The sequence below is a fragment of the Cydia splendana genome, chromosome 27 (assembly GCF_910591565.1).
Source record: "Cydia splendana chromosome 27, ilCydSple1.2, whole genome shotgun sequence".
NCBI lineage: Eukaryota > Metazoa > Arthropoda > Insecta > Lepidoptera > Tortricidae > Cydia > Cydia splendana.
In genome coordinates this window covers 9,518,077-9,534,788 of record NC_085986.1, presented here as the reverse complement: position 1 = coordinate 9,534,788, position 16,712 = coordinate 9,518,077, and the positions used below count along the sequence as shown (strand labels likewise).

Here is a 16,712-nt window from a genome sequence, read left to right as displayed (position 1 = left end):
GGCTCCAGGGGTTCAGCCCTAACAGCAGCAACCAGATACATCGCCGACGGTGGCCCGCGATGACCCTCAGGTAAAAAAGTTTGGAGACCCCTAGTTTAGCTCATATTTGGAACGTACTGATATTTTGAACGAAATAAAATAAAAACAAATTATTATCGAAAGTGTAGTTTAATTATTATCTTGATCACAATTCCTTGTAGGCAACCTTCCAGCCTCACTTGATTAAAATATAAATTATCTAGCTTATTCTGTCAAATACAGTACCAATTTTTTAAAGTAACACCTTTTTCAAAATGTATTGACAGTTAATTTTTTCAGGCATTTATCTTAATAATTAATCCGTAAGTATTATAGGTACTTAAATGTATAGTCACCGGCAATAATATGTTACACAACGAAGGCGGCAAAAATATCTGACTAGATCTTATTTGCAGTGCAATAGGAGCGCGTCACATACATATTGTTGGCCTTCGTTTTGTAACATAATATAGTATTTAATACAATCGTGATATAATAGAGAGCTTTTCAGTCGAGTTCCGTGTTTAGGCAACGAAGCCTGCTGAGTTGCCTAAGTGAGGTGCGAGATTGAAAAGCTTGATTATATCACTATTGTATACATATTATTGCAGGTGACTGTACATGTCATATAAATTATAAGAAGTGGATGAGAATCGGCAGTTATTCTTATATATTTTAACCTACTTATAGCAATCTTAATCACAGTCATAATTTACTAATACTAATATACTTAGACTAAACGAATCTAGCCCTGAATTAGGGCGTATCTAGGTATGTAAGTACTACAACATTATTTTCGTTTGCCTACAATAGGGAATATTACGCAAAACTCTACGTAGGGGGCGTCACTAGCACAATCACAGGGCCTACCGCGAAACACGAAAATCGAAAGTTCGGTTTCTGCCTCTATCTTATTCGATAGATAAAGAGGCAGATAACGAAATTTCGATTTTCGTGTTTTGCGGTAGGCCACCTGTAAACAAACCGCCTTGATGCATCAATGTCATAGTGAAAACTTGTCAAAAAACTATTTAAGGCCTAGTATGTATAAGTTACCCTATGGTTTACTATGTGCACTAGTGCTGCACTCTGGCGACAGAACATTGCAGTAATACTCCCTATTATTTTAACTAGTAGGTACCTAACAAAAGTTTGGTTTTCGCCTGAAAAAGGCACAATACATCACCTGTTAATAATAAATAGTTAATTATTAATACTATCATTCATTCAACTTGTATAAAAAAAACATATTCAATGAAGATTTGTGTCGTTTTTTTCGCTTAATTTCGATAAAATTTGGTGCAATAGATAGAGTTCCCTATCCTGGTACAATATAAGCGTAGACGGAATAGTCCCTATGACGGAATTAGCCACATTGACCTTGAGTAGGTTAAATTTAGGAACGAAAAACTACATTCTTTTGTCCAAAATTGGGATTTCGTGTTTATTTTGTCCAGAAAGGAGCTTTTCATAATGACCAATTGTTATTGAAATCCGAGGAAAAAAAAAGATTCTGAGATTCTGGCTCTTTTTCTTTTTTTCGCAACTTTTCTTGAAACATCCGTTTTATTTCAATTACTAACATAATCAAAATAATAGTATGAATTGCATACAAATATAGTCCTTAAGCTAAAATTAAATATGATGCTATCTAAACTATCCACGGTGGCTAAAAATAACTGCATTCCCGTTACCAGGGAGGTTTTGGGATTATACTGAGCAACTTTTACTATGGGACCAACCCAGAAATCGCGAAAAAAAATTTACCCTCCCATAGAAAATGGACCAGCCAAAATGTATGAAACAGCAATTTTTTTTAGCCAGTATAATCTCAAAACCTCCCTGGCAACGGGAATGCAGTTATTTTTAGCCATCCTGTATATAGGTATCTACTTAAGTAGGTATATGTCACGGAAAGTACCCAGGCAGGTACATCAACTACAAAATATCTACAAATCATCTGCCTCTGATCATTGTAAGGCAGCATGATTGTTTCCTTAGGACCTAAGCGATTAACGATTATTTCGTCATAATAGGAAAAGTGATACCAATTCGATTTCATTTTCATGGTAGCGTAGTAAAAGGAACATTTTCTATCAACATCGAGGGAGATAAGTAATTAAAGTTTTTATAAAAGACCTTGGTTAGCCCCTTACCGCATACGGGGCCATATATGGCTGATATGATATTCAACTCTATTGACAGCTATTAAAGTTCAAATTTAAGCAAATATCTTTTAATCCATACAGTAAAGGGTTAGGGAAAAATGCAATATTAAGTTAAAAACTTATTTTGTTTCTGACCTACAATACCACATGTAGGGTTAGCGTAGGTATCAACGCTGCCATGAAAATGAGATGACTAATCAATCAATAACTAAAACGTTGAACACAATCACAAGATGGTGGCTCCACAAGATGGCGGCTTGCCAAGATGGCGGCTCAGCACGGCCCCTGCTGCTGTAGCAGCTCCCAGTACAGGCCTCGCTTGTGGGCCAGCTCGTCGTGGCTGCCGATCTCTGCCACCACTCCTGTTAGTAAACACAAAATATTCCTTGAGTATTGATTCAGTAGCAGTCAAATATTGTCCAGCCATCTCAGATCTGTAGTGCACACACGTACTGAATTTAAACTGTTTTAAGTCAAACTGATTTTACCGCTTTACTCACGTAATTTTATTCACTTGCGTGACATAATGTTACGTGCTTCGAGCAACGCTGGCTTCCGACATGTCGGTAGGGAGGAGCCCAAGCGATATCTTATCGTACAAATAATTCTGCTCCCAACACGCACCGTCATAGGCACAGTTGTACTTGAAATAATACGAATGTCGTCTCCCTTCCCGGTGGTGCTCGAAGGTTACATGTTACGAAAAGCCTGGGTCTCCACTTTCAGAGTGCTGAGCAGTGGTACAGTCATGTCACGTGAGTAACTAAAATGTGTGTGTTACGTTCTTGTAGATCTACATACCTTTGTCAACAACAGCGATGAGGTCGTGGTTCCTGACCGTGGCTAGTCTGTGCGCGATGGTGATGGTTGTCCGGCCCTCTGACGCCGCCTCCAGCGCTGCCTGTACCGTCTGTAAGTAAACATATTGAAAATCAGAAGGGTAAGCTAAAGAAAAAAGCCTAAAATGGTAACATTGACCAATAGGGAGCGTGCATGAACTTTCGGGGCGCAACACAGGAGCCGTCAGATTTTTGGCGCGAGGTGTAAATGTGAAGCTTATGCTTCCGATCCACCTAGCCCATAAAAGCTGAACCTACCTACTATGTACAACAAAACGTACGAGAAAGGTAGGTGGCAGCACTTGCTTTGGCAATATACATGTTTATGTTTCCGATTCAGGCCACAAGATGGCAGACCCTCCAACGGCACGGTCACTATTGGGAAGGTGCGAAGTCGGTGGAGGGGGAAGTGGCGCTGATCGTCACAAACACAGGTAATCTTATGGAATGTCCGAGATTAGTACTAGCGGCAGCCGCTTGAACTAATTTTACTCCATAAGATTAAACGTAGAAAGTCCGACAAAATGAGGGCAGCACCAGTCGTGCACATAGCGAATAAGCCTGCAAGCGCATCTCAAACGTCGTTTTATGGGTTAAGAAGGTACAACGAATTCAATCAATTCATCAAATATTGAAAATCGCTTGCGATTTGAAGGTTAAGTGAAGCCCTTTACACCTGCAAACGGTTACTTTAAAAAAACATGCTTTAATTTGAAGCAAAATGAGCAGGTATTACCTATCACTACACCTTATATTAAAAAAAAATCCCCAGCCGCGTCTGTCTCTTTGTGTGTTGGTATGTTCGTGATAAACTTAAAAACTACTGAACGGATTTTAATTTTAGAGTGATTTTTGAGGAAGGTTTAGTTGTATAATTTGTTAACCCGTGCGAAGTCGGGGTGGGTCGCTAGTAGAGAGATAAATTCCAAACGTCAAGACACCTTACCTTTTCACTGTTAGCATCTAGTGCGGATGTAGCCTCGTCGAGTAGCAGAACTCTCGGGCGCCGCACCAGCGCGCGGGCGATGGCGATGCGCTGCTTCTGGCCGCCGGACAGCGACGCGCCGCCCTGGCCCAGTCGGGTCTCGTAGCCCTAATATAACATGAAATACTTCAGAATTTGCGAAATACACCATAGTCAAGATAGTGTGGAGCCTGGGGTCCACTTGACAACTGACAACTTTTGGTTTTACGAAAGCGACTGCTATCTGAACTTTCAAAGTTTCAACTCCAAGGGGAAACTCGGCTTTTTAGATTAGTATAGTAGTAGTAGTCCGTTGTAGTAGCCGGTCTTTCATTGAAGGATGACTCACGCAATGATGTGGCTTTAGAAAAAGTCTTATTAAGGGCACAAGAATTAAATATTAAATTTAATCTTAAGTCGTTTTCTATGGAAAGCACCACGTGATCAGCCGTCATAGAAAATGACGTGTCGGACGCCTCGGCCTGGGCCCGGTCCGGTCTAACGTGAGTCAAGGTTTAATAGTGAAATATCTTGATCTCACCTGAGGTAAACTGGCGATAAAGCTGTGCACGTTGGCCTGCTCAGCGGCGTGTATGATCTCATCCATGGACACCTTCCGGCTGACGTCTCCGTAGGCTATGTTCTCGCGGATGCTGCGCTCGAACAGCGCGGGCTCCTGCTGCACGAGCCCGAGCTGCGAGCGCAGCTGGCGGAGCGTCAGCGTGCGGCGGATGTCGGCGCCGTCGAGCAACTGTCGACAATAAGATAAACATAAATATGAAGTTCCACGGGAAAAGGTACTGTAAAGGGATTACGACCTAGCAGGGAGGATGTGGAAGATAATTGTTTATAAACATAAATCGATATTATTTTTAATATACTTACCTATAATATATTATTCTTTTCTCACAGGTTAGCTATACGTACCTAACAATATATATATGACTAGTCTTAAAGTTACCACATTGCCGCTGTAAGTATCATAACTCCTCAGCAAGAACACGATAGTGCTTTTCTTGAGCCAGACGATTCAACTAAAGTTTATCTTACTCCAAGTGGTCTATAATTAAGAATCGAGAGTACTTCACAAGCAACTGCCTCTTTCCAGCCAACTCTTGATGAAAAAAAGTTTGAAGAAGATAATAACTTCCCACACCCACAACCACACTGTTGGGTCCCACAGATTGTAAGGCGTCACAAGTGGGAGACTTCAGGGGTCCCTATCCCACGTGGAGAAAAAGAGGGACGTCTTTGCCCAGCAGTGGGACAATATAGGCTCATAATGATGATGATAGTAGGTAACTTACCATGTTCCCGCTGTCGGCATCATAACTCCTCAGCAGCAACGCCACGATGGTACTCTTCCCTGAGCCGGAGGTGCCGACCAGCGCCAGCCGCTTGCCGGCCGGCAGCGTGAGCGACAGGCCGCGCAGCACGGGCACCCCGGGCCGCGTCGGGTACGTGAAGTGCACGTCTTTGATCGTGATGTCGCCAGACGCCGTCTGAAAATACAGTTCCGTTTACTTATGCGCCTATCAAAAATGTTGGAAAGCTTTTGGTACTTTCTGGAAAAATAAACAAGAAAAGGAAATTTCAGTTTTAGAAAATTGGTAACTTTAAAAACATAATTATGAAGTGCGACAATATATGAAATATTTTTATTTAGAAGAAGAAGAAGAAGAAGAAGAAACACATTTATTTAACATCTTGGTGATAATACTCAAAACAATTTACACAAACTGTAAGATGAATGTCAATATCGAATGCCAATGAATTGTCAAGGAATGTCAAATTATGTCAAATGTAAGGAGAGGTGCCGAAACACCAACGAAAAGATGTCAAATATAAGAAGCGAGTTTTTACTGCAAGGTTAGAAATTACAATGAATACAATATGTTGATCTTATTAATAATTACAGCTAGGTTGAGTGGGAAATTGCGATGCGTGTGCAAGATGACGCTCTACTTTTTGGGCAAAGTACAGATGCATCGTTTGCACGGAGATGTTGTTTTGGGTCAGATCAAAGTGCACATGCATAGCTGCAGAAAATGTACATCTTTGTACATAGTGGCGACTCAGAAAAGGGGCGCTAAGTTAATAACAAACAGAAGTCAGGTCGAACTATATAAGTTAAAATACATGCATGTAAAATCTAGGTAATATGTAAATCTAGAGTCAAATATAAAACAAATAAGGTTTGAGTACATTTAAACACAAATTGAATGATTTAATTATTAACTATAGGTAGGCACTTAAAGGTTCGTACTTGAGTCAAAAACCACCTCAGTCGGGGCGGTTGTATGTTTTCGCGCACTTGGTACTGGTTCACTATACACACATTCACTTTTTTCACTATCACTTGTTTCTTTTTTGTCAAGCGGTTGCTGCCGTTCCAATCTCCAGGTTCCCGTTCGGTATTTGTAGTATACGTACAAAATAATGACGAGTATGGGTATGCTGATGATTAATGATGTTCCGATGGTAATGTATTGGTATCGGTCATGAGAGGACATCTCTTCAAATCTGGATTGGGACTTAAGCAGTTGTATCTCACGATGAAGGTGTTGGAATTCTTGTTCATGCGTTTCATTATTGAATGTCATGTGAATGATTGATGTATTCAGTACATTATTTAGGGGGGATAATTCTAATAAGATATTATGAGGTTCTAAGTCAATAAGTGTTTTCTCGATATAATCTTTGTTGGCATATAGCATAAAAGTGTCACCTTTCAATACACAACCTTGACCGAGCTGAATCAGTCCGTTGTTATGAAGTGCTTTCGTCGCCAGGCCGTCTGGGCATAAAATGCGAACTAAGCATTCTTCGCAGCAGGCGAATAGCCATGTGTTTTGTTTATGCAATTTGTACCATCTGTCGGCGCAGGGTTTTGTTTCCGTGTGGCAATAGGAGTCATATTTCTTGTGATGATTTAGGGTTTCTGTGTTACAAATAGATTTGCCTTGTTGTACGTCATAGATGGGATTGTTCAAGTGACATAGTAACTTTTGTTCGTTCATTTGGAGGCATGTGTTGATGTCAGTGCGTTCCATTGGGATGAACGTGTCTTGATTAATGTTAAATGCAATTAGTTCGGTTCCGGGAATGACCTGTATGATGTTGTCACGTGATGCGTGTTGCGGGACACTTATTAATCGGTCAATTTCATATACTTCGTCGCTTAGTAAGGGGATTTTGACTTCCATTATAAGATATTGGTCGGTTATGCGAGCTTGAATTTTAAGTAACTTGTATAAGTTGCGTATATTGTCATGAATCTCAGGAAGGGCTAATTTGCTGGCTAGGTGGCGAGCTATTTTATTTAATTCAATTTGCAATTGGTTTGGAGATAGAAGATGGACGTCGACTTGTCCGTGATACATATTAGTTAATGTATTTATAACGGTTTGCTGTATGTTTTTCAGATGTTGAAGGATTCCGTTCGCTGCCATAGAAGATGTCATAATGTACAATGCATTTTCGTGTTGAGTATAAACATGTGTTGATTCCGTTGATAATCTGTTTAGGTGCTCAGTAAGAATTTTAAATTGCTTGCTCATAGTATGTTCGTTGCGCTTTAATATATTGCCTTCAGCTTCGATTATGCTAGTCTGATTTTTTATTAGTTGTAGTAAATGTTGTTCGTTGTTTCGTGTCATTTGGATGTCATTTTCATATTTTTCGGCGAAACGTTGATCCAATACCCCAAATAGGGAGTTTGCAAGGTAACCCACTCCGTCAGCTAGCCCTCGCCTGTACCGAGGATTTTCCATAGGTTGATTTTTGAGTAACGTGTTGTAGTAGCGTAGTTCTCGCATGTCTTGGTCTAGCTGATTAACAATAATATGAAATTGTTCTAACATCTCGGGCCGTATCGAGCGTTTAATCTGTGTCACATATCTATTCAACGCGTCTATATTTTGCCAGTAATTTGTCATGTTATAATATAGAACGATTTTCCAATCATCTTTGATTTCTTGCATGTCAGATATCCTGTCGAAATATAATGTTCGATCAGAGTCCAATGAAGTTATTTTGAAGGTTCTTGCATCGGCTTGAGTAACAGGAGTGAATAGTGTCATCATTAGCAATAGAGAGTAACATAAAAGTGACATCCAGGACGTCTTGCGGGATCTCGAGGAGGGGTTTGCATTGATAGAGGGGGGCGACGAGTGGTTATCGTTGTCATTTCTTGTATTGTCATTTGAATTAGTGATAAGTGGTACGAGTTGCACAATGGGCCGCTTCATGATGGCGTTTTCTGTTTTTAGGGTGACCACTCTCGTGTGTCCATCTTTTCCAGGGTGGGTGTCAATAACTCGGCCTAAAGCCCATCGTCCAACAGGTTGATTGCTTCGAATGCACACAATATCGTTCAACTGTAGATCGTCGGTTGGCTTTTGCCATTTATTTCTCGACTGTAATTGTTGTAAATATTCTCTAGACCAAACCAACCAAAAGTCACGGGTTATTTTTTGTACTAGTTGCCATCTCTTTCTTAGGTCATAGTCCGAATCGATGGGTTCAGGGATTGTCAGGTGGGCGTCTCCCACGATTAGGAAGTGACCCGGTGTGAGGCACTTCAGATCTTCAATATTTTCAGTCAGGGGGCACAATGGTCTGGAGTTAAGACATGCTTCAATTTGGTGCAGCAAAGTCGAAAATTCCTCGTAAGTCAATTTTTGCTCCCCAATTACCCTTTTTAAATGGTATTTAGTACTTTTAACACTTGCCTCCCATAGGCCGCCTGCTGAAGGCCAAGCGGGGGCGTTAAAGTGCCAGGTTGTGCCCTTGTCCGTAAGACAGTTTATTACTGTTGTATCCATGCTTTGTAATATTTCCTTATGTTCTTTTTGCAGTTGCCGATTAGCGGCTACAAAATTGGTCCCATTGTCGCTGTACATGTCTTTTGGTGCTCCACGTCTCGCACAGAACCGGCGGAATGCTGCCAAGAATGCACTGCTGCTGAGTTCTGATACCAATTCTAGGTGTACTGCTTTTGTTGCAAGACAGACAAATACGGCTATGTAGGCCTTCAGTGTCTTTATCCCTCTGCCCTTGTTTGCTTTAATGTCAACAAATCCTGTAAAATCTATTCCCGTGTGTAAGAAGGGGCGGGATGGTGTCACTCTCGGTCGAGGTAGGTCTGCCATAATTTGTTGTTGTTGTGCGGCGTTGAATCTCCGACACGTAACGCACTGGTGGAGATATTTTTTGACTGCTTGGTATCCCCCTACAATCCAGTATTTGTCGCGTAGGTGCACTAGGGTTAATTTAGGACCACCATGAAGGTTTTCTAAGTGTGCTCGTTTTACTAATAATTCTGTCAATCTGCTATTTTTTGCAATAATCATTGGATGTTTCGTGTAGTCATGGAGAGAGGAGTTGTTCAGCCGGCCTCCTACTCTCAGGACATCATTGTCATCTAAGAACGGATTGAGTTTTAAAATGTTACTTTTCGTACTGACAGTTTTGGTTGCACGTAACTTCCTTATTTCGTCGGGGAAGTCGTAGTGCTGAATATGCTTGACAATGACCTTTTCTGCAGTTAGTAACTCGGCCACTGTTAAGTAGAATAGCTTAGCTTTCATAGTCCGCATTCGTGTTATTGCAATAAAGCGCAAAATCCATGCTAAGACTCGAGTGATATGAGTCATGTTGCTATGTCGGCTTAGTAATTCCATTATTAGCGACGGTGGCTCTGATTGCACAACATTCGCTTGTTTTGGTTTGACTTCACAATCTGTCGCGGGTATCTTGTTGTCAAGCGAGGTTTTGTCAAAATTTTTTAACCATTCTGGACCTTGCCACCAAAGCGAGTGGGCTTTCAAGTTAGATACGCTAAGACCTCTTGTGGCGCAATCTGCGGCGTTATCTTCTGATTTGACGTGGTTCCAATGCGCGCTAGGAATAACGTCGAGCACTTGTTTGACTCTGTTGCTGACGAACGTTTTCCATTTCGTAGGGTCGCCCTTGAGCCAGCTTAGCGTAATCATAGAGTCTGACCATGCAAATGTGTTGTCAGGTAAGCACTCCCACTTAAGAGCTTGAATCACCTTTTTCATGAGTTGTGATAAAAGTACCGTGGCACAAAGTTCTAGTCGGGGCAAAGTCTGTTTTTGACTTTGGCTTATGGGGGCTAATCGGGATTTAGCGGCGATAAGAGTTACGACGGGTTTGTTCTGCACGTCTGCCGTACGGACGTAGATGCAGCATGCGTAAGCCTTTTCTGACGAATCGCAAAATCCGTGTATCTCGAAATCGTGTGTCATGTCACCCAACCATCGTGGTATTTCTATGGTTTCTATGTCACGTATGTCAGTGGTAAATTTGTACCAATCATTTTGTACTTGTTCGGATACTGTATCATCCCAGTTGCAGTTAGATTGCCATATAGATTGAAACAGTATTTTAGCCTTTATTGTCAAGGGGGTCAGGAATCCTAAGGGGTCGTATATTTTTGAAATTTCCGATAGTATAATGCGTTTTGTAAGTTTCCCCTTGGGTTTGTCATTGAACGTGTTTTTAAACGAGAAAGTGTCACGTGCGGGATGCCATTGTAATCCGAGCGTTTTAGTCGCATGGGCATTGTTGAAATCGATGACGGTGGGACTAATGCTGTCGTCCGGGATATTTTCTAGCAATGCTTGCGTATTGCTCATCCACTTCCTTAAGTTAAATCCGGCTCCTTTAAGTATGCATATCAATTGATTTTGGATTTCTAGAGCCTGATCTAAATTGTCACTTCCTGTCAAAACGTCATCGACATAAATTTCGTTATTTATGACGTTTGCCGCTAAGGGGTATTTTTCTGCATCGTCGATGGCCAGTTGTTTTAGAGTCCTTAGGGCTAGAAATGGGGCAGCCTTTTGGCCGTATGTCACAGTTGTAAGTTGGTATTCTTTTAATGGCTGGTTCGGGTTATTTCGCCATATGATTTTCTGGAGATGCTGATCTTTTTCGTGAACCAGGATCATTCTATACATTTTTTCACAGTCGGTAGTCATAACAAATTTGTATCGTCTCCATTGGAGAAGGAGTGTTTGCAAATCTTGGTGTAATTTGGGTCCACATTCCATTAGATCATTCAGGCTCTGTCCCGAGGAGGTCCTTTGGGATCCATTGAACACGACGCGAAGCTTTGTGGTTAGTGAATCGCTCTTGTGCACAGCATGATGACTCAGATGACATTGAGGGTTGACCCCTGCGGAACATTCTTTCATGTGTCCCATTTCCAGGTATTCATCTATGAATTTTTTGTAACCTGCCGACAAGTTCTCATCCTTCATTAATTTCCTTTCAAGCTGTCGAAATTGTGCTATTGCTTGTGGTTTCGATTCTCCCAAATGTTGTGCAAAATTTTCTTTCATCGGTAGTCGGACCTCATACTTCCCGTTTTCCAATCGGCGAGTGGTGGTTGCATAAAAGTTTTCGCAGTACTCTTCCTGTGATGTCAATTGATTTTTATTGTCAGTGATGTCCTCTACCTCCCAATATTTTGCTAAATCCTCTGTGTCATTGATAACCACGTGACAGTTGTATGATTTGACGACGCCTGAAAGTATCCATCCTAGTTGCGTCTGCTGTGCTATGGGGCCTGTTTCGCCTTTCAAGAGGCCGTTCATTACTACTTTGGAGTACACTTGCACATTTAGTAAAAGGTCGATTTGATGAGAAATGTTGTATTGCGGGTCTGCTAACGTAATGTTGTCAATGTGTCCCCAGTTCTTTTTTGCAAATGTTGTACTGGGTAGATCGCGGACCACGCGTGTCAGTATTAGTGCATCCGTAAAGAATTCGAAATCGTTATGTAACGACTTACATTTCAAGTGTACTTTACCCCTGCTTTTGTTGGATAAGGTTCCAACGCCCGTTATGTTCCCTGCTAGTGCTTGTCTTTGCAGACCCAGCGTTTGTACTGCGTTTTCGGTAATCAATGTGATTTCACTCCCCTGGTCTATCAGTGCCCGCAGCGTGTGGTAATTCCCATTTTCGTCGGCCACCTGTATTAGCGCTGTAGGTAATAAAGAATCTTCATCACTGCCAACGACGAAGCTGTTTTGCGCCTGTCTCTGTGATGGTACGGCAGGAGATGACGACGATGACGGCTGGTTCGCAAAGGCCTTATGTATCATCGTATTGTGCGGTTCATTGCACTCCTTACAACGTTTCTCAGATTTGCAATAATTCTTTGTATGGACATATAAGCAATTTTTGCATATGTTGGACTTAGTAACATGCTTTAATTGCTCATTTGGTGTCATGCTGAGAAAGCGTTTGCATTGAAATAGCGCGTGATCATCATTGCATAATGAGCATTTAATTTTATTGGTAGATACGTGATAGTTGGAATGATAATTTGAGTTCATCGGGCCCTTTGACGATTGGTTTGTGGATTTTGTGTATTTATTAAAAGTATGCGATTGTCGGTAAGCCGGTTGCGCTGGTTTGGCCGGACTGGTGTCAGATTTGCGCTTTGTCAAAGGTTCGAGGGCCGTGAATTTCGCTTCTATGAAACCCATGAATTCGTCAAGGGAGGGCAATTCGCGGGGATGTGCTCTCATTTCCATGTAATCGGAGTATGTGTCAGTATCCAATTTTTCGCATAGTATATGGACAAGGACTGGATCGCAACTTGCCGTATCTACGCCCAAGTTATGGATCGCGTGTATTGTTTCCATGCTAGTGTCATATAACCGCTTCAAGTCTGCCGACGATTGTTTTTGGAAGTTAGGTTGTCTCATAAATGTCTGGAATTGCTTCGTAAATAACACCTGTTTGTTATTATATCTATGTGTCAAGAGCTCCCAACATACATCATAGTTTTCGGCGGTTATTTGTAGATGTTGTACAAGTTTTTCCGCTTCCCCCTTCAATTTTCCTTTTAAATGCTGCATTTTCTGCGCCTTTGATAACGCAGGATTGTTATGAATAGCCACGTTATATAATTCCTTGAAAGTAGGCCATTGTGTATAGTTTCCAAAAAATTGAGGGATTTCCAGCTTAGGCAAAGTTAACTGTTGGTGAATAGACGATGAAAGTTTACTATTAAGACTCTTCTTTACTCGCTCATATTTCAGCTCATGGAGCATATAATTGTCGTAATAGTCGATGTCAGTGCCGTTTGTAATACTGTCAATTTGCAAATGAACATTCTCTACGGCAGTCCATCGCGTTTGCAACAATTTTAACTTATCCTCAATTTCCCATTTTTCATTTACCGTGTCAATTTTAATACTTTCCACGTACCTTTTTAGCGCTCTGAAATTCGCATTCTGAAGCTGCTTATGTTCCATCAATTTTGTGTCCTCTCCGAGAAACTTCTTGGTGTCAAAAATCACTTCTGCCGCTGTCTTCTCTTTCTCGTCCTTGGCAGCGGCCGTCACTTGCTCCTCGACGTTGATCGTCTTTATGTCACTCGTTCCAGCCTCAGTATCAACAGATGCGGGCATGTTGCTAGCTTGCAGGGCCTTCCGAGTCCCCGCGTACCAGGTCGAAACTACATCGAAGATATTCTCGGTGAAATATTGATGGCTTTTGTCATGTTCCTTCTGTAGTTGAGCGTCATTCTCTACGCACTCTAACCACAGATTCTCCAATTTCTCTAATCGGTCTGTCAGATACTTAGAAGTCTTCCTGATCGCGGAGTCCTTCTTGAAATTTGCCTGTATCCTTTTGATCTCCTCCAAAATCACCGCTTGCCGCGCGATTAATTCGGTAGACATGACGATAGTTGCAAAGAGTTTAGAATATGGAAAGATCTTACTTGAAATGCAGCTACTTCTCCGTACTCTGGTGCTGGATACAGGTTGTCAATGCTGATGCTGGATGCTCGATGTCAATGCTGATGCTAGATGCTCGACGCTAATGCTGGTACGTAGCACTCGCGTATTATGTCAATATGTCACTGATTTTAATTCCAAGACCTCTGGCACTATTTATCTCGCGGCGACGGCGACAAAAATCGAACCGAAGGTCTCTTTTCCGAAGGACCAAAATTATGTAAGATGAATGTCAATATCGAATGCCAATGAATTGTCAAGGAATGTCAAATTATGTCAAATGTAAGGAGAGGTGCCGAAACACCAACGAAAAGATGTCAAATATAAGAAGCGAGTTTTTACTGCAAGGTTAGAAATTACAATGAATACAATATGTTGATCTTATTAATAATTACAGCTAGGTTGAGTGGGAAATTGCGATGCGTGTGCAAGATGACGCTCTACTTTTTGGGCAAAGTACAGATGCATCGTTTGCACGGAGATGTTGTTTTGGGTCAGATCAAAGTGCACATGCATAGCTGCAGAAAATGTACATCTTTGTACACAAACTATTAAGATGCTAAACAGGATCCCCATTCAGCATAATGCCACGGCAAGCCATGACGCTGATTTTCAGTGGGTACCTGACTGATTTATGGCGGCACTTCCGCACCTTGTGACTGCAAAGCCTATGCAGCATAGCTCGGGCTGACTCTACAAAAATAACAAGTTTCCAAAAAAAATCCATGTGATATTTCGTAATTTTAGAAACTATCTGTGAGCACATCAGTATTTATTACTTTACTTGATAAAATTATTTAATTACAAACAAGATATATACAGTGGTACTACTAAACAAAATTAATACGAAATGAAAAATGAAAAAATGAAAAAAGTTTATTGTATAGAATTAAACATACAGTAAATCACGTCCCTGTGTCCTGATCTAGGAAACCCTGTGTTACAGGACCCAGTTTCGTTACTTATACTAGTTTCTTAATCTATATACCTATTGGTAGGTACAAATTGTACAGAGAGTTACACTGAAACTTACAGATAGCTATGCCTCTTTTAACATGTAGGTATATTGTTTTTATTTGTGAACTGCGTGTGTACGAGTGTTTGTTAATTTGTGAGTGTGTGTGTGTGTGTGTGTGTGTGTGTGTGTGTGTGTGTGTGTGTGTGTGTGTGTGTGTGAGTGGGTGTGTGTGTGTGTGTGTTAGTGTGTAAAAGTGCATACTATAATATTTATGATAAGGGAGTATTATTTCAATGTTATTATTATAAAATGCACGAGTATATCTATGTAAGTATTGTAAATATTTAGTTAATTATTTTATTTTAAGACATTTAGGAGGAGTTCAGTGTCGTGGTAATCTAGTTGGGTAAGCCAATTAGTTAAATACCGTTTACTAGGAGGTCTCTTGATGGGATGTAGCTTGCAGAATGATTTCATTACTAGAGCTGAAATGAAGGGGTGAAATCTTTGGGCAAATTTTGTACGCTGTAATTGTAATAAATAGCTTAGTTCTTAGTTCCTTCTACCCAATCTACAAACATACCTGGTAGGTATTTTAGGGTATATATAGTCACACTCAGGTAAGTTGGACTCAAAAAGTTAAATGAAATGAAATGAAATATTTTTATTTCGAACATGTGGTCCATATATAGGGTTAGGTATTAAAAGTGCCTTCATTCTTAGCATGTCATTTTTGCGTCTGTTTAGCCACGTACAGTCAGCAGCAAAAGTTGCTAAGCGGGCGAGGTGTTCCAAATTACCTTGACACGCTCTTATTCTCCTAACAATAAAGTCGCGTCAAGATCATTTTAAAACATTTTCTTGAAATCTTTAGCTTACAGAACTGGTCATCATCATCATCAGTCGTTCCCTCAATGCTGAGGATCGTGACGTCATGTCCTAATGTTGCTGACCAGTCTCTTCCATAGGCTTCTTTCACCATATGTACGGCTTCCTGCAGATGTAGATGCAGCGGTGTAGTGACTTGTGCGCTCCACAACAGCACAACTGAACATACTTTGTACAGAACTGGTACATACTTTGAAAATTCAGCATTAGCGGCAAAACACTTTTGTGTCCCTTCTCTCCTTAATCGTAGAAATTACTTAGATATTATGTTTCTGTTTAAAATTCTTAAAGGTAACATCAACTGTCCTGATCTCCTAAAATTAGTGACGTTTGGTTGTCCCCGTCTCCCCTTACGACCTAGATCTTTATTCCATGTGAGCTTTTCTCGTAAGAACTATTCTAGACATACCTTTTTCAGACGAGTCCCCAGTTTCTATAATAAACATTTGTTCGATATTGATCCTTTTATAATAATTCCTTCTCTAGTCTAAAAATGCTTGTGAGACGTAAACTCTTTTAGTACCTAATTCCTAAATGTAGCAATTAATTTCGACATATATTATTACTGCACACTCAGGGGCATTGGGGATGGGTCTGTTTGTGTGGCAATTACTACACAACGTGGCCTGTTTTCATTGTTCCTTGAGATTGTATGCTTATTTGTGTATTCTTAAATTACTTACTACGTTGTTCTTACCTACCTTTTTATTTTATTAATATTGTGTTTAATGAACCTCCAGGTCTGTTTGTATCACCTCTCAGTTTCTGTACATTGTGTACGGCATATGCAATATGTTTATTATGACTGTTTGTGTTCTAAATTAAAAAAAAAAAAAAAAACACCTGGCCCTCTTAGCAACTTCTGCTGCTGACTCTGAATGTACTGAGCTATAGACCGACTGCTTAAATGAGTCCTCGCCTGCGCGGTACGGGGCGACAGGGTAGGACGACTAAGGGTGGCGGGGAAGGTGCGGGCGCTGTACGCCTGCCGCCCGCACCTTCCCCGCCACCCTTAGTCGTCCCACCCCGTCACCCCGTACCGCGTAGGCGAGGACTCATTTAAGCGGTCGGTCTATAGATGTACGAAGAAGAAGA

General features: G+C 41.0%; 1 protein-coding gene and 1 long non-coding RNA gene across 2 annotated transcripts in view; one reads left to right on the top strand and one right to left on the bottom strand.

The window, feature by feature from the left end:
• LOC134803834 (uncharacterized) overlaps positions 1 to 1,826 on the top strand; it is a 103,878-nt gene extending 102,052 nt beyond the window's left edge. The window contains exon 2 of the long non-coding RNA XR_010146033.1: positions 832 to 1,826. This is a non-coding gene — a long non-coding RNA (uncharacterized LOC134803834). The remainder of the gene's footprint in view (positions 1 to 831) is intronic.
• LOC134803703 (multidrug resistance protein homolog 49-like) overlaps positions 988 to 16,712 on the bottom strand; it is a 78,011-nt gene continuing 62,286 nt past the window's right edge. The window contains exons 23-27 of the mRNA XM_063776503.1: positions 5,297 to 5,491; positions 4,531 to 4,740; positions 3,972 to 4,118; positions 2,988 to 3,096; positions 988 to 2,548 (exon numbers count right to left, since the gene is read on the bottom strand). Coding sequence (XP_063632573.1) covers positions 2,460 to 2,548; positions 2,988 to 3,096; positions 3,972 to 4,118; positions 4,531 to 4,740; positions 5,297 to 5,491 — 750 coding nt within the window. The 3' untranslated portion in view covers positions 988 to 2,459. The remainder of the gene's footprint in view (positions 2,549 to 2,987; positions 3,097 to 3,971; positions 4,119 to 4,530; positions 4,741 to 5,296; positions 5,492 to 16,712) is intronic.